General features: G+C 40.3%; 2 protein-coding genes across 4 annotated transcripts in view; both read left to right on the top strand.

Moving 5' to 3' along the window:
* The first annotated feature begins 4,437 nt into the window (after positions 1–4,437).
* Positions 4,438–11,217, top strand: TEX30 (testis expressed 30). 3 transcript variants are annotated; one of them, XM_042979848.1, is made up of 7 exons: positions 4,442–4,529; positions 5,252–5,568; positions 7,853–7,926; positions 8,392–8,622; positions 9,391–9,442; positions 9,948–10,153; positions 10,765–11,217. In XM_042979848.1, exons 3-7 carry the CDS (start codon positions 7,912–7,914, stop codon positions 10,936–10,938), a joined length of 678 nt encoding a protein of 225 aa, XP_042835782.1. In that variant the 5' UTR covers positions 4,442–4,529; positions 5,252–5,568; positions 7,853–7,911; the 3' UTR covers positions 10,939–11,217. The 3 variants fall into 3 exon arrangements, with proteins under 3 accessions (XP_042835789.1, XP_042835782.1, XP_042835786.1); XM_042979852.1 differs by having other exon boundaries at positions 5,042–5,568; XM_042979855.1 differs by lacking the exon at positions 5,252–5,568 and having other exon boundaries at positions 4,438–4,529.
* Positions 11,218–16,267: 5,050 nt separating this feature from the next.
* Positions 16,268–21,895, top strand: part of CCDC168 (coiled-coil domain containing 168) — a 29,429-nt gene continuing 23,801 nt past the window's right edge. The window contains exons 1-3 of the mRNA XM_042979840.1: positions 16,268–16,632; positions 16,760–16,793; positions 16,894–16,933. Of these exons, the coding sequence (XP_042835774.1) occupies positions 16,312–16,632; positions 16,760–16,793; positions 16,894–16,933 (395 nt within the window). The 5' untranslated portion in view covers positions 16,268–16,311. The remainder of the gene's footprint in view (positions 16,633–16,759; positions 16,794–16,893; positions 16,934–21,895) is intronic.

Raw genomic sequence — 21,895 nt, 5'->3', positions numbered from 1 at the left:
GATCCTGCCATGCATATTTTCTGATGACAACACTATGAAATGTGAAGTCAACCACAAGAAAAAATTTGGAAAGACCAGAAATACATGGAGGTTAAAGAACATCCTACTAAAGAACGAATGGATCAATGAGGAAATTAAAGAAGAAATTAAAAAAACACATGGAAACAAAAGGAAATGAAAACACAACAGTCCAAAACCTTTGTGATACAGCAAAAGCAATCATAATAGGGAAGTATGTAGCAATACAGGCCTACATCAAGAAGCAATAAAAGTCTTGGGGGTGCCTGGGTGACTCAGTCAGTTAAGTGTTCAATTCACGATTTTGACTCAGGTCATGATCTCACCGTTCATGAGTTCGAGCCCCAAATTGAGCTCTATACTGACAGTGTAGAGTCTGCTTCAGATTCTCTCTCTTCCTCTCTCTCTCTGCCCCTCCCCTGCTCTCTCTCTCTCTCTGAAAAAATAAATTAAAAAAAAAGAAAAATCTTAAATATACACCCTAACCTTTCACCTAATGAAGCTAGAAAAAGAACAACAAATGAATCCTAAAGCCAGCAGAAGAAGGGAACTAATAAAGATTAGAGCAGAAATAAATGATATGGAAACAACAACAGCAAGAAAAAAAAAAACAGCAGAACAGATCAATGAAATAAGGAGCTGGTTCTTGGAAAGAATAAATTGATAAACCCTTAGCCAGACTTATCGAAAGAAAAGAGAAAAAAACCCAAATAAATAAAATCATGAATGAGAAAGGAGAGATCACAGTCACCACTGCAGAAATACAAACACTTATAAGGAGACTATTATGAAAAATTATATGCCAACAAATTGGGCAATCTAGAAGACATGGATAAATTCCTAGAAATATATAAGCTACCAAAACTGGAACAGGAAGAAATAGAACACTTGAATATACAGATAACGAGCAAAGAAATTGAATCAGTAATCAAAAATATCCCAATAAACAAAAGTCCAGGGCCAGATGGCTTCACAGAGGAATTCTACCAAACATTTAAAGAAGAGTTAATACCTATTCTTCTCCAACCTTTCCAATATATATATATATATAGAAGGGAAACTTCCAAATTCATCCTACAAGGCCAGCATTACCTTGATTCCAAAACCAAAGACCCAACCAAAAAAGAGAATTACAGGTTAATATCCCTGATGAACATGGGTGCAAAAATTTTCAACAAAATACTAGCAAATTGAATCCAACACTACATTAAAAGAATTACTCACCACAATAAAGTGGAATTCATTCCTGGGATTTAAAGTGGTTCAATATTTGCAAATCAATCAACATGTATATGATATTAATAAAAGAAAGGATAAGAACCATACAATCCTCTCAACAGATGCAGAAAAAGCATTTGACAAAGTACAGCATCCATTCATAATAAAAATCCTCAATAAAGTAAGGATAGAGGGAACACACCTCAACCTCATAAAGGCCATATATGAAAGACCCACAGCTAATATGATCTTCAATGAGAAAAAACTGAGAGCTTTTCCTCTATGGTCAGGAACAAGACAGGGATGTCCACTCTCACCACTGTTTTTTAACATAGTAGTGGAAGTCCTAGCCTCAGCAATCAGACAACAAAAAGAAATAAAAGGCATCAATAGTGGCAAGGAAGAAGTCAAACTTTCACTATTTGCAGACTACTATGTAGAAAACCCAAAAGACTCCACCAAAAAAATTGCTATAACTGATACACGAATTCAGTAAAGTCACAGGATACAAAATCAACATACAGAAATGGTTGCATTTCCAAACATCAATAATCAAGCAGCAGAAAGAGAAATCAAGGAATAGATCCCATTTACAATTGCACACCCCCCCCCCCCCAAGAAAAAGATAGATAGGAATAAGCCTAACCAAAGAGGTAAAAGATATGAACTCTGAAAACTATAGAACACTTCTGAAAGAAATAGAAGAGGACAAAAAGAAATGGAAAAGCATTCCAGGCTCATGGATTGAAAGAGCAAATATTATTAAAATGTCTATAATACCCAAGGCAATCTACACATTTAATGCAATCCCTGTCAAAGTACCACCAGAATTTTTCACAGATCCAGAATAAGCTATCCTAAAATTTGTATGGAACCACAAAGACCCTGGATAGCCAAAACAAACTTGAAAAAGAAAAGCAAAGCTGGAGGCTTCACAATCCTAGACTTCAAGTTATATTACAAAGTCATAGTTATCAAGACACTATGGTACTGTCACAAAAGGATACACAGAGCAATGGAACAGGATAGAAAACCCAGAAATGGTCAACTAATATTCGACAAAGCAGGAAAGGATATACAATGGAAAAATGACAGTCTCTTCAATAAGTGGTGTTGGAGCGCCTGGGTGGCGCAGTCAGTTAAGCGTCCGACTTCAGCCAGGTCACGATCTCGCGGTCTGTGAGTTCGAGCCCCGCGTCGGGCTCTGGGCTGATGGCTCGGAGCCTGGAGCCTGTTTCCGATTCTGTGTCTCCCTCTCTCTCTGCCCCTCCCCCGTTCATGCTCTGTCTCTCTGTCCCAAAAATAAGTTAAAAAAAAAAAAATAAGTGGTGTTGGAAAAAATGGACAGCAACATGGAAAAGAATGAAACTGGACTACTTTCCTACACCACACACAAAATAAATTCAAAATGGATGAAAGATCTAAATGTGAGACGGGAAACCATCAAAATCCTAGAGAGTACAGGCAGCAACCTCTCTGACTTTGGTTGTACCAATTTTGTACTAGGCACGTCTCCAGAGGCAAGGGAAACAAAGCAAATATGAATTAGTGGGACTTCATCAAGATAAAAAGCTTTTGCACAGCAAAAGAAACAATCAGCAAAACTAAAAGACAACCTTTGGAATGGGAGAAAATATTTACAAATGACATTTCGGATAAAGGGTTAGTATCCAAAGCTAATCAAACACAACACCCAAAAAATAAATAATCCAGTTAAGAAATGGGCAAAAGACACAGACAGACATTTTTCCAGAGAAGACAGACATACAGACGTCTAACAGACACAGAAAAAGATGCTCAACATCACTCATTATCAGGGAAATACAAATCAAAACTACAATGAGATATCACCTCACACCTGTGGGAATTGCTAAAATTAACAACACAGAAAACAGCAGGTGTTGGCAAGGATGTGGAAAAAGGGGAGCCCTCTTGCACTGTTGGTGAAAATACAAACTGATGCAGCCACTCTGGAAAATAGTATGGAGGTGCCTCAGAAAGTTAAACACAGAACTACCCTTTGATCCAGCAATTGCACTACTAGGTATTTACCCAAAGGATACAAAGATACTGATTCAAAGGGATACATGCACCATGATGTTTATAGCATCATTATGAACAATAGCCAAATTATGGAAATATCCCAAATGTCCATCGACTGATGAATGGATAAAGAAGATGTGGTATGTGTATATACAATGGAATATTACTCAGCCATAAAAAAAAAAATGAAATGTTGACAGTTGCAGTGTGTGGATGGAGCTAGAGTATATTATGCTAAGCGAAATAAGTCAGGACAGAGAAAGACAAATACCCTATGGTTTCACTCATTTGTGGAATTTAAGAACAGATAAACATAGGGGGAAAGAGAGAGGCAAACCATAAAACACACTCTTGATTACAGGGCACAAACGGAGTGTTGCTGAAGAGGAAGCGGATGGGAGATGATCTAATGGGTGATGCTCATAAGGAGGGCACTTATTATGAATACTGGGTGTTAAGTGCAAGTTATGAATCACTAAATTCTATTTCTGAAACGAATACGACAGTATATGTTAGCTAACTGGAATTTGAATAAAAACTTGAAACAAAAAATATGTGTAAACAATATAAAACCTTAGCGGTCATTGTAAGGCTTTGGCTTTAGTTATGAGACAGATGGGAAGCCTCTGGAAGGTTTGGAGAAGGTGTTTACATTTGAACAGGGTCTAGTTGGTTGCTGAATTGTTCAAGTAGCAAAGAGGTGGAAGTAAAGGTGGAAACAAGAGACCATCTAGTAGACTCTTTCTTTAATCCAGGCAGAATTGATAGGCGTGGGGGGTGGGGGTTCCGACCAGTCTGGCAGAAGTATGAGAAGTGGTTGGATTTTGTATATATTTGCAAATAGAGTCAACAGCACTGGCCGATTGTTTGGTGTGAGAAAATGAATAATCAGAGTTGACTCCACGTTCATTGACCTGTGCCACTGTTGAAATGGAGCGGCTGGGACACGGGGAACGGTCCAGCGTGGAGGGAGTCATTGGGTGAAGCAGGGACTGGAAGTCACTCACCACCCACCACCAGCTTGTTAGCGAGCAACCCCCCGCCCCAGTCACCCGGAAGCGGCCGGAAAACTCCCGCTCCCGGCGTGCCCTACGCGCCGGCCCGCGCGCCCGGGGGGCGGGGTCTGCGCGCGCGTGCGCCGATGCGAAACGGGCTGGCGGGTGCGGCGAGGCGGTCGCTTCGAGCGTGGTAGTTTGTTCCGTGAAGGGAGTGCGGACGGCTAGGCGGTCTCGGCCACCTTCCCGGGCCCGGTAAGTGCGGCGGCGGCGGTTGGCGCCGCTGGGTGGGGGACGGCCTCCAGAGGAAGGTGCTGGCGCGCCTGGCGGCCCCGTCTGAAACATTAGGGCTCGCGGCCGTCGCCCCTCGACGGCTGCTGGTCGCCTCCGTGAGGCGTTGGGTGTAAGTGCGGTGCCCGCGGGCCCGACCGCCGGGGTTTCGCCCTCCTGGCCGCTGGGGAGGTCGCAGTGAGGGGACGGCTCGGGCGGGCGGGGAGAGCCGAAGCGGCCGGAGCTGTGTGAGGGGGTCACGCCGGGACCCGGGGGCGGGGGGCGGCCACCGCGCACCCCGCGCACGCGCGCCGGTTGAGTGCACGAGAAGGTTCTCACAGGTGCCTTGGAACCCTAAATTCTTGGCGGGGGGGGGGGGGGTCGCTCCGAATTTCTTCCCTGGTCCCGCGTGCTGTCTGGTGTGCACCCACCCGGCCAGGTCATTGGCCCCCGGAAGACTTGAACTCTTCACGTGTTTGCTCGCCCGTGACCTCCAGCGCACCGCTGTGGACACACTGGACGATGCCCGCGCAGTTTTTCGGTTGGAAGTTGGGGTGGTCGTGGCGTGTCGGTCGTTGAGCACGAGATGTGATCGCCTCTTGCGCCCCCGGTATTCGTGGTCGTCGTACAAGTCCCTCCGGAATGCTCGCGAAGTACGGAGACTGCAGATTCGTCCTCAGGGTATCCCTGTGGCTCTCCTTTTACAGTTGAAGACCTTGGGGCAGAGCCAGACTGCTGCCCTGCCCTGCCCTGCCCTGCCCTGTCCGAATGCGAAACCAGAGGTCGTAACCCAGACTGCGGAGACCGGGTTGCACCGTATCCCAGAACAGTTTCGTTGGTAACCGAAGTAGCCGGTGGAGAACAAGGGCACCAGCTGTGAGGAGTGGACTGTTATCCGGAAACCTGGCAGGCCGTAGAGTTTCTCCGAAAGAACCCAAACATCCAGGTGGTTTCGGGAGAGTAGAGCATTCTAGGCCAAGAAAGTGGATTGAATACTGGCTCCTGGAATCTCACTAAAATTACGGTAAAGGGTTTTTTTTTTTTGTTTTTTTTTTTAGAAGACTTAAATTCAAATGATGGAGAGAATGGGAAAGGAAACGATAGCAGTAAAGTAGTGGGGTCCGGAAGGCAAATGTTCTTAGCAAACAGCGTAATTCTAAACCTGCAGCAAGGAACAGTGTGGAACAATTGAATACAAAACACACAAACTGGCAGCTGCCAGCGAAGGAAGTGGGGTTGGGGGTGCGCCTCGGTGAAATCTGTTGCAGAGGTAATTAGATGTGCGCATCTCCTTCCCGGTTTCACGCTGTCGGGTGACTGCCTTCTCCCACTAGAAGGCGGGAGGCTCTTGGGAGAACAGAGGACCTCAGGCACAGTTAACTAGGGGGCTGTGTTTATGAAGGCAGGGACGCTGAAGCCTGAAGTCCTTTATTCTCCTCCTCCCACCGAAACGCCAGGATTTTTGTAGCCAGACCGATTCCCCTCAGGCTCAAGTCAGAAAACTTTTCTGCACACATAACACACACGTGTGGAAAGATAGTAAGCGGGTCACAGTGGGGGCGCCTGGGAGGCTCAGTCCGTTAAGCGCCCGACTCTTGATTTTGCCGCAGGTCCGGACCTCATGGGGTCAGGGGGTGATCGAGCCCTCCCATCAGGCTGTATGCTGAGCATGGAGCCTGCTTGCGATTCTCTCCTCCTCTCTCTGCCCCCTTCCCCCCACCCCTGCAAACAAACCTTAAAAAAAAAATAAGTTGGTCACAGTGGTTACTTCTGGGAAAGGAAACTCCATGGCTGGAGGAAAAGAATGTGAGGAGGGTTAACTATTTACATGTTTATCCTTTAAAAATTTTGTAACATATGCAAATATTACCTATTCAGAAGTCGAATGTATTCCTTAAAAAATATAATTGCAAGTGAATATACCCTTTGATACAGCAGTTCCTCTCCCACAAAGTTACTAAAATTGGTCTACACACGTGAGAAAATAAGGTGCATATCATTCATTGCAGTATTTTAGTAAAAGATTAGAATCAGTGTCAGTGATGGTTGGTGAAATACATCATGCACAACCTTCCCTTGGGATATTCTGCAGCCATAAAACAATGAAAGAAGCTCATTGTATAGAGAAAAGAGTAAACAAAAGATGTATGTTAGCTGGTGGGGGATTCAGAAAAATATGAGTTTATTAAAAAAAGGAGGGGTGTGTGTGTATATATGTATAAAATATCTGGAAAGATACGGAAGAAGCAGGTAATATTGGTTGACTTTGGAGAAGGGATCTGGGTAGCAAGGCAAAAATGGAATGAGGGACACTTCACTGTATATTTTTGGTACCTTTTGAACTTTGAACTCTGTTATTATCTCTATTCCATGAATGAATGAATAAATGTTAACAGGAAAAAATAGATGGATAATGGAGATCTTGGTGTTGGTTATACCTTGAATAATAAGAGATCTCTTCCATAGGAAGGAATGCTGTGTAACAGTCCCCAGATCTCAGTGGCCTAACATTTCATGCTCTTGGGTTCTTCAGGCCAGCATTTTTGGTTCTTCAGTGGCTTAGATCTTGGCTGGATGAGGCTGGACTCCAGACTTTACTTTCGGGTTCATATCTGCTGCAGCGTGTTATCTTTGTTCTGGGACCCAGGCTGAAAAAGCAAAAATACCTGGAACATGCTTTTCTCATGACTGGGGATGGGAGTTCAAGGGGGCTTCTGGAAATTTGCTATGTGCCAGCTCAAAGTGGCACATTACAACTTTCGCATATATTTCGTTAGTTAATGTAGTGTCTCATAGTCAAGGCCCAAATCAGTAGGGTGGAGATGTATGTACAGTACATATTGGGACGCTCTGCAAAGTCACCTGACAAAAGGTGTGGATACATACTTCTCTTGCAGGGTAGGAAGAAGAACTGAATGATGATAAGGAAATAAGTTAATGGAAAGATACTGTGAAATTAAGTTAAAGATAGTTGGTTGAAAATAAAGATGCTTAGGGAGAAAATATGCATATATGCCAAGATACATTCTACTTTGGTATGAATTTTGTTAAGATTTCCATGTCAAGGTATCATATTGGCTTTTCTTATATAACATCTGCCATTCCCACACCTGGCCCTGTAACCAATTCTGGGTGCCCATGGTTTTAGGAACCTTGGAAGTAATTGAGTAATGCATATGTAAAGGCACCAGTTCTTAGAGAAGTAGTTCTAAATGTGTTTATTTCAGCTGCTGAATGTGTTCATTCATACTTCTTATGTCATGTCCATGTCTGCCAACCCACCGTTCACAACAGAATCTTCTTTTCAGGGAGATGTCCTTTGCTTCTCAGATGTAATGCACTTTAAGTTTGTTACTCAACAGTGAAAATGAATCATACAGAGGTAATACATATTTTCATATGTTCTGCATCTTCAGGGTTCCTTTTTTTTTTTTTTTTTAAAGTCATGTGGCTCCAGAGTAATTTTCTTATTTTCAATTTGTACTGTGGTAGACAGTAACATTAGTGGTTAAGAGTAAGGACTTTTGGAGCAAACTACCTGAGTTTGAATCCTAGCTAGTAGCTATGTAACCTGGGCAAATTACTTAACCTGTGTGCCTCCGTTTTCTCATCTATAAAATGGAGGTGATAATAGTACCTTATAGAATTATTAGGAAGGTTAAATAAGTTAATACATATAAAGCACTTACAGTACTTGACAATAAGTACTTAAATATTAGCTATTGTTAATAGTGCTTTTTATTTAGAGGCCATGTGAATCATGGGTCTCACAAAACAAACATAGTTGTTCAGTTGTCTGAATAGGCAAGGAAGTAATTTTTGATCCCTTTATTCTCTTGAATTCCAGGTTAAATTAAAAATACCTTTTGGAAATAAATTACTAGATGCTGTTTGTTTGGTACCTAACAAGAGCTTAACATACGGAATAATTCTTACACATGGAGCGTCAGGAGATATGAATCTTCCTCATTTGATGTCACTGGCATCCCATCTTGCATCTCATGGGTTTTTTTGCCTGAGATTTACCTGTAAAGGCCTTAATATTGTACATAGAATTAAGGCATATAAATCAGTTTTGGTAAGAAAATTTCTTTATATTTACTTGTAACAATTCTGTTGTAAAATTCTTAATACATTTAAGACAAATTCTATTTATTTTAAAAAACTTTTAATGAATATTCTTAGAAACTCAATAGTACCTGAAAGCTGTATAATGGATTTCTCTTTTTTGCTGTCAGTTTCCATGGAGATGAATGCTCACATCATAAGTATCCTATGGTACTGCCAAGGGAAGCTATTTGTGATATAATAATTTTCTTACTGGAATGACATAACTTCAGATTATATAGTTCTGAATATTTGCCTACCATACTATGAATGTACAAATAAATATAGCACAGTTTGAAACTAAAATCCCTGGATAAAACAAAGTTGAAATTTTTTTAATCCAGATTATTTCAAACTTTATAGATTTTTCAGGGCTTTAAATTAGACGTTAGCGTTATTAAATTCTGTATCAGTTGGAAGCTTTTACTGGCTTCTTTTTTTAATGTAATTCTTAAAAATATTTAAGTACCTGAATCTTGAATTTTTTAGACTGGTGAAGTGATTTTTTTTTTTTTTTCTCACTTACTTGCCTGTATTACCCAGGATATGATTTGATAGTGACAGCATGATTGGAAATGCAAAGAACTGGTTACCTCTTTCAAGAAGACTCCCTTAAGATTTTATGGTTGTCTTTACAAAGATTTTCATACATTTCAGTAATGATGGGAAATATATGTTGGTTTTCCAGTGGAATATTTTATAGGAGAAGAATTGATAATTTTTTGGTTGGTTTTTCTAGAATTACCTAAAGACCTTAGGAGAATACAAATTGACAGGTGTTTTCCTTGGCGGTAAGTTATAATACTTGCTTTTAAATTTACTAATATTAATATAGGAACAGGTAATCAAGAATTAAAATTAATTGATGACAGGAAGCTAATTTAAGGATTTTTTGTTTTGTTTTGGTAAGTCACTTTCTTGTATAATATCAAGGTACTTTATATGTTTAAAGTAGATTTAAACCTCATAGATATGTATTGTAACCCAAAGATCTCTCCTTTTATTTATATCTCTGAGTCACCCTCTGTAAAATGATTCCTTCACAAGGATCTTTAAGTATTCTTCAGAAAAAGAATTCCTTTTTTTTTTTTTTTTTGACTTAGGATCATTTTTAGCTCTATATAAGGAAGCTATAGATGTCCATTATGGGTATCACAGCTTGTTAATTGCCACCTTTTGGAGTTAAGTGATGCAGTTATGGATGAACAGTAAATGAAATCTAATTTGCCATATTATCACCACTTCTTTATATGAATGTTTATATATCAAACTGAACTTAATTTTAATTGATTTTAGGTCGTTCAATGGGCTCAAGAGCAGCTGCTTCTGTAATGTGCCATATTGAGCCAGATGATGCTGATGCTTTTGTTCGAGGTCTCATTTGTATTTCTTACCCACTGCACCATCCAAAGCAGCAACATAAACTTAGAGATGAAGATCTCTATCGTATAAAGGATCCTGTATTGTTTGTGTCAGGTTCAGCAGATGAAATGTGTGAAAAGGTGATTTACAACTTGATGTTTGTGTAAATGAGAGAGTGAATGAAAGACAATTATCTTGGGAACAAGATCTTACCTGCAGCTTTCAGTCTCTTTAAAAGGTGCTGATTGGAGTAATGTTAGTTTTGTGACTTAGTTACCTGTTGCTTTGGAGAACCGAGAAATATAAGCATACTGACAGAATTCATCTGCCTGGAAAGAGTTGCTAAATGGATTGACTCTTACTTGGGAATGAAAGATTAATATCTGAATCTTGTGTTTTGGGGATTACTAAACTATACATTTGTTTTTATCATTTCAACATTCAAGCAGCCTCTTCAATTATAAAATTGACTCTTGAGAAAAAGTTAATAACTTGTACATGTTACTATATATTGCCAATAATGAGTACTTGATCTGTTTGTGGTATTGCTGTAACTGAGACGTAGACTGCCCCTTCTGTGGACATTTCTTTGCATATTCCATTGCCTCGAAAGTTGTCTGTAGAGTAAGTATTTAATAAATATTTAGTGAACGGATGCCAGTATAGGCGGTGCAGGAAAGAGAGAGAGAATCCTTATTAAACACTAAAAAGAGCATTATTAGTCTAGTATCTTCTTCTTTTTTTCCTTTAGAACTTGTTGGAGAAAGTGGCACAGAAAATGCAAGCTCCCAATAAAATCCACTGGATTGAGAAGGCAAACCATTCCATGGCAGTGAAAGGACGTTCAACAAATGATGTTTTCAAAGAAATAAATACACAGATTTTGTTTTGGATCCAGGAAATCACTGAAATGGACAAGAAATAATTGTATTTAGCTAAAAGCCATGTTATTTTGGATACAAATACAGTTCATTTGATAAAGAACAGCATACCTCTCGCATTATGAGATATTTCAGATGAATTTAATGTTCCCCCATTTTTAAAACATGTTTTAATTGTGAAATTAATGTTCTCTACAAAATATCTTTTGAAAGCACTGTTATAGTTGTATAAAGATGATGTACAAATACTGAAGGTGGTCTACATATAATTTATTTTCATTAATATAGTTAAGTTTTGAAAAAAATTAAACATTTGAATTTTGTTACACTAGAACTTTTGTCTTATTTTCTGTGCAACTGAGAAAGTAGTCTAATTTTGCAGAGCAGTGTCTTTAAAAAAGGAAAATAAGCATTACATTACTGTGCTGAGTGTGGTCAGTTTTATAGAATGTATACACTCATTCACCTAATCTTTTAAATCTCAGTTAAGGGATAGAAGGGAAGATGCATTTTCAAATATGGGGACCCTGAACATTGTTTTTGGAAAGAAGTAACAACTTTCATTCAAGAAAGGTTTACCGGGGGCACCTGGGTGGTTTAGTCGGTTAAGCGTCTGATTTCAGCTCGAGTCATGATCTTGTAGTTTGTGAGTTTGAGCCCTGCATTGGGCTCTGTGCTGGCAGCTCAGAGCCTGGAGCCTGCTTCAGAGTCTGTGTCTCCCTCCCTCTCTACCCCTCCTTCACCCACGCTCTCTCTCTCTCTCTCCCTCAAAAATAAATAAACATTAAAAAAGTAAATGTTTACTGAAGGCCTGTTACAGGTGAAGCTTGATTGGGTTTGCAAAGATGAGTAAATACTTAGAGCTTAACTATAATAGAGGAACTTGATGTCTCGACCTCTCTGAATAAGGGGAGAATGAAATAAGGACTAACATCTGTGCCGTATCTAGGCAGACTTAGGGCACTTCATTTTGTCTTAGGAAGTTCAGTCAATACCTGGACTGGACTTAGAATGGTGTTGAGTTAATATATTAAAAACACAGTGTCCGTGTTTCCTACGACGGGCACAAAATGTGATGGGGCTGATGTGTAAGTTTGTAGTGAAGGGTGTTTTTCTATAGTAAGATACTCTTTTTTTCCTGGCCTCTCTACTGCTCTAATATTAGGCCCTTCAGACAGCCTCAAGGTGGATTGGACAGCTTGCTGACTTTTGAGGTCCCTCATTCTCTGGTGGGGTCCATGGATTTTAATTATTTGTTAATTTTTCTCGATAGTGCATAAAGAACAGAAACCTGGGTAACAGTGTCCAAATTGTTTATATTACAGAGTGAAATTACATACCACTATGAAATCAAAATGTCAATGTCACTCAGGATATAATAGTTACTTTTTGACTAAATTTCTTAAACGAGACTTAAAAAAAATTTTTTTTTAACATTTATTATTGAGAGAGAGAGAGAGAGAGCATGAGGATGGGAGGAGGGGCAGAGAGAGGAGGAGACACAGAATCCAAAGCAGGCTCCAGGCTCTGAGCTGTCAGCACAGAGCCCGACGCGGGGCTTGAACTAACAAACTGCAAGATCATGACCTGAGCCAAAGTCAAACACTCAACCAACCAACTGAGCCATCTAAGCACCCCTGACAAGGCTTAAATTAAAAAAAAAAATAGTACATAATACATAATCATTGCTTAACATTTGAAACTTTAAAACACTACTGATATCAAGGTATTATATAAACACATAAAACACATCCAGAGCTGACAAATATAATTATGGTCTACAAACAAATACAAATCAATTGGGAAATATTAATATTAAAAGTCAGAAATAAAACTAATGGGAAAATAAAAAGGAAAACTTATTATAGAGCAGACCATAACATAAAAAGGACAGTGAAGAAGGTTAAAAGGTTACTAACCAGGCTACGTAGTCATATTTGTTTGCAAATTAAACTATAGGGATAATATAGGTGACCAAAGATACTACATCAAACATAGAGATGACGCATATGGTCTTTTAAAGTTGATTTTTCCGTGAGTTACTCGTAAGAAACTTCCTGACTGGTGAAATAGCTTGTCATTTGAGAGTTGTGTACCAGGGCGGGGCTGGGGAGTGTACAGCTCCCAGAGAGATGAATGGTATGTCTAGGGCTGGAATGAACATTTGTGAAAAGGGCCCAGCTGCTCCTCACAGATTTGCCATGTCTTGCAGGGAAAAGTTTGAGATTATGGTTAAAGAGCTGTCCTGGCACCGCCTCTGGTGGGCACCCTCAATAGCACGACCACTACCTAGACCAGTAGTTCTCCACCAGGAATGATCTGGCCCCCTAAGGGACGTTGGCAACGTCTGGGAACTTTTGGTGGTTATGGCTGGGGTGGCGGTGCTACTGGCATCCGATAGGCGGAGGAAAGGGATGCGGCCAGCAGTCTAATGCGCATGGCAGCCAGCCGTAACAAAGCAGGATCTGATCCACAATGTCCGTGGTTTCCAGGTGGAGAACCTGGGGGTTATCTCGAAATCCTTTCTCCCTCACCATTAGCTTTTCTACCCCCTTCCAAATCCATTTGTTCCTTATAAATACGTTGCCAGATCATGAGTTTTCAGTGTCTGATTCTGTCATCTCTCTTGTTTATGCTGCCATTACTCTTAATCCAGGCCTTCACCAGTTCTCATCTGTATAACAGCAGTCACCTAACTGATTTTCCTATTTTGTGATCTTGCTTCAACAAACCAATTGACACCCTCAAGTCAAAAACTATGTTGATGGATCTCCAAAAGTGACTACTAAGGTTGAAATTCTTGGTTCAAAGCTCTTCACAATAGGTCCTATCAACATTGTAGCCTGATTTCCCCCATACTATGAACCTGGACAACACTGCACAGCCCTGCACAGCGCTCCGGTTAACCTGGACAACACAAAGTTTTGGAACAAGGCTTTATGCCTCGTCTTCCTGAAACTTTCTTGTTGGTCCTCACCTGTTATCAAATCCTCCTCATCCTTTAACATGCTAATATTCTCTTTCCCCCTTCACAGCTTTTTTTTTTGAATTACTCCAACCAAGTAGCCCTCCTTGGAACTCATGTAGTATCTTCCTCTCTGTTCACAAGCTGCCTTTTCAGTAAATTACTGGCATATTTGCACATCACAAATACCCCATGTCAGGGAATGATTTTCACTGATCTTTGTATCCATAGAGCCCGTTTTAGTTGTTCAGTGCCTTACATGTTCATTATTGAATATTTGTTGTAATTGAACTAAGATATTTATAAAGGGAGAATTTCTAACCACTATGAGCAATCCCTGGTTTTATATTGCTGTTTTATACACCTATTATTGGGACTTTTTCCTGATACATAAAAAAGGAAAAGCCTAGGGGCACCTGGGTGGCTCAGTCAATTAAGTGTCTGACTTCGACTCAGGTCATGATCTCACGGTTTGTGGGTTCAAGCCCCGCGTCAGGCTCTGTGCTGGCAGCTTGGAGCCTGGAGCCTGCTTCAGATTCTGTGTCTCCCTCTCTCTCTCTGCCCCTCCCCTGCTCATGCTCTGTCTCTTTCTCTCTCTAAAATAGATAATGTAAAAAAAATTTTTTTAAAAAAAGGAAAAGCTTAGTTTCACAATGTCCAAATAGTGTGAAGAATGTGACCTTGGTACATATAATAGATATTTTAAAACTTAAACAGAATTTTTTGGAGTGTTCTCTTGTGTCTATGTTCCTATTAGTGATGGAATTTCTCTGGTGTTCATTATTTTATTTTTTTATTGTCTTCATAATTTTAAGAAATAAATCCAGTTTAGCACTTTACTTTTTATGCAGTTTACTTGAGATTAACACAGGAATAGGTTTCTGGCGTAAAGGACATCAGTGTCTACACTCAGAATTAGGTGACTATTTTTTTTTTAAGTTTATTTTTGGGAGAAAGTGTGTGAGTAGGGGAAGGGGCAGAGAGAGAGGGAGAGAGAGAATCCCAAGCAGGTTCTGTGCCATCAGTGCAGAGCCCGACACGGCTCGAATTCACGAACCGTGAGATCATGACCTGAGCTGAAACCAAGAGTCGGACGCTTAACTAACTGAACCACCCAGGCGCCCCTAGTAGGCAAGCCCATAGGAACAAACATGACAGAGCTCTAAAGGAGGATATTCTTTACCTCTTGCACATTCCCCATCAGCATGAGCGGTTCCTTGTCAGTTCTTTTTTTTTATTTTTTATTTTTTTATTTTTTAAAAAAAAAAATTTTTTTTTTTTTAACGTTTATTTATTTTTGAGACAGAGAGAGACAGAGCATGAATGGGGGAGGGTCACAGAGAGAGGGAGACACAGAATCTGAAACAGGCTCCAGACTCTGAGCTGTCAGCACAGAGCCCGATGCGGGGCTCGAACCCACAGACCATGAGATCATGACCTGAGCCGAAGTCGGACGCTTAACCGACTGAGCCACCCAGGCGCCCCATCCTTGTCAGTTCTTACAGAGCTAGTCTGAAGCATACTAATCAGGGATTCAGTGCCATAAAGCTCTGCAAGGTCTCAGGAACTGTAAAGTGTTAAGACATTGAGTACTGTTTACAGTAGTTCACATTAAATGAGTTAGAGAATGCCTGCTGTCGGGCAAGAGAAATTGAGTCTGCCTTCTAGACTTTGAGGGAAAGTGAGCAGTACTTAAACCTGGCTCTTAAATACATGCGAATTCTGACATCAGGAAGCCTCACAAGGAGCCGTTCTTTGGAATCAGGAGAGATAGGGCAAAAAGGGAATTCACCACCAGACGATTCCAGAATGTACCTTTGGTTTTCAGCATGTAACAGTAGATTCTTGAGGAACATTGCTAACAGGCCCCTCTGGCAAAAAAGTATAAAATGAGATGTTCTATCTTAAGAAAACAAAATCAGGCAGGCCCATAAGAGACAGACAATAATATCTCACCCAGTGACAGTGAGACATACTAAAAAATGATTTGGTATCTGTCTGAAACTCAAACTGCAGCATTTCCTTTAGTTTTTTGTTCTGTTTTTTACTAACTCTGTCAACAGTACATTCATATTTTCCTAACCACAAGCACAAAATGCAGTATTCCTGGTGGTACTAGAAAATGGCTATGTCTAATTCAAGTTTGTTCTGCATTTTTTGAATTACAGAGTAGTAATCAACTGTACGAAGGGATTGTTTATAGAATTATGTTTTCTTTTTGTGAAATTAATAAAGGATTATTTACAATTTTTTAATTTAAAAAACTACTAAAGCACCAAACATGTCTCACTAGGGAGCTTTCATTATTGCTAAGGTAAGTTGATATGAGCTCAGTTGAATACCCACTATGACACGTGCTGTGCTTAGGCCCAGACCCGTCACTGCTGCTGCACTTGATCAAGGCAATGAGCAGCACTGGACATTTTTTTCTGGCAGAGCATTGCATGGGGTTATGAGATGGGCACACCACCTTTTTGTGTTTTGGAGCATCCAAAATCGAAGACTTCAGAATGAGACCTCAACCTATTTCACATATTACATAAAAATGTCAACGGAATTTTATTTCTTTAAAAGAGCAGTGCAGAATAGACTGGAAGATAATACATTTTTGCCATTGTGGGAACTTGTAGAGTCCTGGACTCAAAATGACTGGATGGCAATCTTTTTTATAATTTTCCTAGGAATTATTTTTGAGATAATACTCATAAAGATTTATACATCCTTTCACAAGAAACCTGTACTTCCAGAAAAAGGTAGTTCAGGGGCCCAGGAGGTAAGAGCAAATGCTTGATTTCTTTCTCCCCTGTTCTTCAAAATCACACATGAGAATAACTTATAAATTTAACTTTGATATTTGGGTTACTCCTTTAACATTTATCTTATTGTCTCCCTTGAAATAGAAGGAAGACTGTTGCCTGAAAAGCATGAAATTTGGTAAATATTATATCATTTCATATTTTAATATGAAACTTGTTCAACCGGAGTTGCTTCTATTGGTGTCCTGACTTTTTTTTTACTTCCCACTTATCTCTAGATAACTGGTCAATTCGTTCATCTTCACCTTCGGAAGAAAGGTAAGTGATACATTGTGAAATTAAATGAAACAGGTTGGGTTTGTTCTATTCAAAATTGCATTTACATCTGAATTACAGAAAAGCGTTTTCCCATATGTAAAAAAGACCACAGCTCTTCGAAGTCATAATTCAGTCGAACATTGATTTTAATGGTTGCTCTGTTCCAAGCTGTGTTAATGACTTTTCATGTGCTATTAAAATTAACCTTCCAAGGAGGTGTATTATTACTGCTTATACAAATGAGGAAAAAGAATGTTTACAGAGGTTTAGTAACTTGCTTCCCTATCCAATCTCTTTCCCCCCACACACAAAGAAACAGTAACACCAGTTCTGATCATTCAATTGAAAAAAATATCATTTAGCACCTACCGCAAGCCAAGAAACCCTAAGCTAGGTTCTGCAAAAGTGACACCCTGTTTATACAATCCCAAAGCATCCCAAAGGATGCTAGGAATTAAATATGACAGCACTAGTCTTAACTGCTATTAATATTTGAATTGCTCTTATCAAAATCCATTCGACAATTATTAGATATATCGTCTACAATGAACATTGTGTTTGATACTGGGTTACAAACAATGAGACAGTGTCTGTTCTCCACAAGCTTACTTTTTTTCCTTTTAATGTTTTTTAATGTTTATTTTTGAGGGAGAGAGACAGAGCATGAGTGGGGGAAGGGCAGAGAGAGGGAGGCAGAGAATCCGAAGCAGGCTCCAGGCTCTGAGCTGTCAGCACAGAGCCCAACATGGGGCTCAAACTCATGAACCTCGAGATCATGACCTAAGCCTAAGTCAGACGCTTAACTGACTGAGCCACCCATGCACCCCAAGAAGCTTACTTTCTTGTGGAGGAGACATATACATAAAGGATAATTGCATTGCAGTATGGTAGCATGATGATAGATACATTAGGAGAATATTGAGGAGATACTTAAGCCAGCAGGTGTGTTGGGGGTGGCTTCATGAAGAAGGTTATGCTGGAGCTGAATTTTATTTATTTATTTTTGTAAAGTTTATTTATTTATGTTGAGAGAGAGAGAGAGAGAGAGAGGCAGGGGCAGAGAGAGGGAGAGAGAATCCCAAGCAGGCTCTGCATTGTTAGTGCAGAGCCTGATGCGGGGCTTGAAGTCACAAACCACAAGATCATGACCTGAGCTGAAGCTGGTACTTTAACCAACTCAGCCATCGAGGCACCCCTGGAGCTGAATTTTAAAGAATAAATAAAAATCAATCAAAAAAAGACAGCAGGGTGTGCCTGGGTGATTTCTGCTCAGGTTATGATCTCACAGTTCATGGGATCAAGCCCTGTGTTGGGCTCTGTGCTGACAGCATGGAGCCTGCTTGGGATTCTCTCTCTCTCTCCCTCTCTCTCTCTCTCTCTCTCTCTCTCTGCATCTCTCTCTCTCCTTTGGAATAAATAAATTAATTAAAAAAAAAAAGACAGCCATTTAGGAGGGTAAGGAGGGTATTCCAGGACATGAGTAGATGGAAGGAAATAAGAAACAGCAGGGCTTGTGCAATCAATTATGATTATTACAGGGAAAAGATATGGCTCCTATGGTCGTGGGCAGCATATTGTAGTGAAAAAACACACATTTTGAATTTTAAAAAGTCTGGGTTTAGATCATAGTTCCTCCTCTTAATGATACTATGATCTTGGTTTAAACTCACTGATACTCCATTTCCTTACTTTTCAAATAGCAGTTAGAAGAATTGCCTCTTAGTTAGAATATGTGTAACAAAGCAAAAATACTTTGCCCTGGTACCAGAATTATTTTGGGGGGACAGAGCTATGTTTAGGAGAGCATCTTTAATTATTCTGAAGGGAAACTGCTTGAATATTGGTAGAAGCCCATGCATAACACTGGTCAAAGTGCATCGCATCAGAGACTGAGTGAATTCTGTCTTGCTTATGAGATGGGAGAGAAGAGAAAGGTGGAGGGGTGAGCATAGAGGAAGGAGGAGCAGGGGGAAAGAGGTGAGGCTCAGGACTGAATGGCATAATGGACATTGAAGGATGAGACCAGCACTCAGTATCTGAGATCAGGGAGAGCCCTGCCGGCCCAGCGTAGTCTCGCTTATCTTACATTGATCAGGTTTTGGGGGATGGTTTGTTTCGAGATTGACCACAGCCTCAGAAGTGTGTTCCTGGGAGAGTTTGCCACCATTATATGACTTTCAAAGCTAGGAGCTGTCACCGACGGGTTATTTTAGAAGTGTATCTCCTAAAGGGAGTTATCATTGATCAAAGGATTTAAAAACAGATTTTGTATTTATTTGTTACTATGACTAGAGGACTGTCCTAGGACTACAGTCCATTGAATGACTTAATGGATTTACAACTATGGATATTTACTTGTTATCATGGCTATAGACCTGTTAGTCTTTTCCTAGGAGTGTGGGGATTTCTTTTTAAAACTTTGAAGGCCAATTGAGATTGCTGGGGAGAGGCCAAAGGGCATTTCAAAAGTGGAGAGACATGTCTAATGTTTAAGTGGGTGCTATGTGTATTGCTGTAACCAACTTCCCTCCATTTCTGCCTTCAATTCTGAGCCACATTTATGGGTGGTTTGTGTATGTGGATTTCTGTCCCCCACCCCCACTTACTAAACTGAAAGAAAGGGTTCGATTGTATGTCTGGGTCAGCTTGTTGTGGATGAGGGTTAATAATCAGAAACCTGCAGGCTGTGAGTGGTCACTTAGCAAATGTTTACCGAGTTCCAACTATGTGCCAGATATTGCTGTTGGCCCCTGAGATCTATTACTGAATACAAAAGCAATGATTCTTGCCTTACATTTTATTTTTTAGAGTTTATTTTATTTTATTTTTTAAAGTTTACTTATTTTTGAGAGAGAGAGTGAGCACACACGGGAGGGGCAGAGAGAGAGAGAGAGAAGGAGAGAGAGAAGGAGAGAGAGAGAATCCCAAGTAGGCCCCACATGCAGGTCTTCAACTAAGGAACCGTGAGATCAGGACCCGAGCAGAAATCATAAATCGGATGCTTAACTGACTTAGCCACCCAGGCGCCCCTGTTCTGTCTTCTATGTTAAAAAAAAATTTTTTTTTTAAGTTTATTCATTTATCTTGAGGGAGACAGAGACAGCATGAATAGGGGAGGGGCAGAGAGACAGATAGAGAGGGAGAGAGAGAGAATCCCAATCAGGATCTGCACCACCAGCACAGAGCCCAATGTGGGGCTCAAACTCAGGATACGATGAGGTCATCACTTGAGCCGAAACTGAGCGTCAGATGCCCAACTGGCTGAGCCACCCAGGTACCTCTGTCTATCTTTCATTTTTAAAGGATTATTCTGCCAGTTGAGAGTAGACTATATTTAGTGAAGGGTCCAAGCAGATGGGCAGGCTATTGAAAATAATCCAAGTGAGAGATAAAGGTGACTGATACCAGGGTGGTAGCAGTGGGAGGTGGTGCAAAGTGGTTGGTTTCAGGATGTGCTTAGAAAAGTAGAGTCAACAGGGTGTGGGTGTGAGAGAGAGAGGGGGCAAAAATGAGTCCTGATAGTTTTGGCCTGAGCATGTAGAAAGATGCAGTGGTCAAAAACCCAGATGAAGAAAACTGAGTGGAGCAGGTTTTGATGGGGAGATCAGGAATTTTGTTTTGCATTTGTTGAATTAGAGATACTGAGTTGATATCCAATGGAGATAGTGGGTAAGTGTTTTGGAAGAGATGTTTGGTAGAGATACTAACTCTGGTGGTTGTTGGCATATGGGCAATATTAAAAGTTACAAGAGAGGATGAGATTTCAGAGGGACTGGGTGAAGAGAAAAGGAACAAGGACTGAGCCCTGAGACACTTCAAGGTGATCGGGAAGAAGAGGAGGAGCCATCAAAGGACCCTGAGAAGGAGACACCAGGGAGTTAATAGGAAACCAGGAGAATACAATGGCCTGGGAGGTCACCAGATGGACACTACGTAGAGCTGGTGTGCAAGATAGGTATCAGACCCATATCCCTTATAAATATAGAAGCAAAATCCTCAAAAACATACTAGCGACCCAAATCCAGCGGCATATTAAAGGGATTATACACTGTGACCAAGTGAGATTGTTTCTAGGAATGCGTGGTTGGCTCAACATATGAGAATTATCTACCATTGTCTTATTATGTTTAAAAACACAGTATTTTTGCTGAAATACATGTCTTGCATTTAAGCTTTCCTCTTTTTCCTGAAACATGCAGACATCAATTTTCTGTATGTCTTATATTCTCACTGTTTGTTCAACCTTAAGTGAATAATCACATTCTTGTCCTGATGAAATTTTATCCTAATTATGTCTCGACACTGGTGTAACTTATTGGAGTCACTTGATTCCCCAGAATGCTTACGTATCCTTCCTGTATCTGTTAGGATATTTTCATTCCCAGGGAACAGAAAACCATGATGCACACTGTCATACTAAGAGAATTTATGATATTATATAATGGGAATCCTGAGGCAGAATAGGCTGCAGAATGGATTGATACAGTAGACCAACAAGTTCATTAAGGTCCTGTATCTCTCCCTTTGCCTTTCTCAGTGTTAGTTTTATCTTGAGGTGGGTGGAAAGGTGGCTATCAGAGTTTCAAAATCAGAGCAGCAATGTCCAGAGGAAGTAAAAAGCCATTTTTCTCTGTGTCTTTCTTAGGAACAAGGCAGCTTTCTCCATAAGTCCTTACAAATCTTTGTCTTATTCTAGGATCAGTTCATGTCCGCACCTAACCTAATCACTTGGAAGTGGAAACGAGATTACTATGTTAGACTTAGTCTAATCATTTGATGTAGAATAGATGTTAGAGAGTTCACTTCCATGATCATTATTCCAATCCAAAATTGTGCTGAGAAGCACTGACCTAACATGTAGGCTTTTCTCTCAATCAAAAATAAACAGCTGTTAAAATAATCTGGGTTTATATATAGAAAGCTACAGTTAGTTTATGGTATTGGACATTCTTCTGTTGTATC

The sequence above is a fragment of the Panthera tigris genome, chromosome A1 (genome assembly GCF_018350195.1).
Source record: "Panthera tigris isolate Pti1 chromosome A1, P.tigris_Pti1_mat1.1, whole genome shotgun sequence".
Classification (NCBI taxonomy): Eukaryota; Metazoa; Chordata; class Mammalia; order Carnivora; family Felidae; genus Panthera; species Panthera tigris.
The sequence above is the reverse complement of the archived record's forward strand: the minus strand, read 5'-3'. Positions and strand labels throughout refer to the sequence as shown.

What these genes read in the sequence shown, in the direction of transcription:
- TEX30 (XM_042979855.1), top strand. An exon ending in AGGCATATAAATCAGTTTTG is followed by an intron (nt 8,623 to 9,390) that starts GTAAGAAAATTT and finishes TGGTTTTTCTAG; the next exon opens with AATTACCTAAAGACCTTAGG. An exon ending in CAGATGAAATGTGTGAAAAG is followed by an intron (nt 10,154 to 10,764) that starts GTGATTTACAAC and finishes TTTTTCCTTTAG; the next exon opens with AACTTGTTGGAGAAAGTGGC.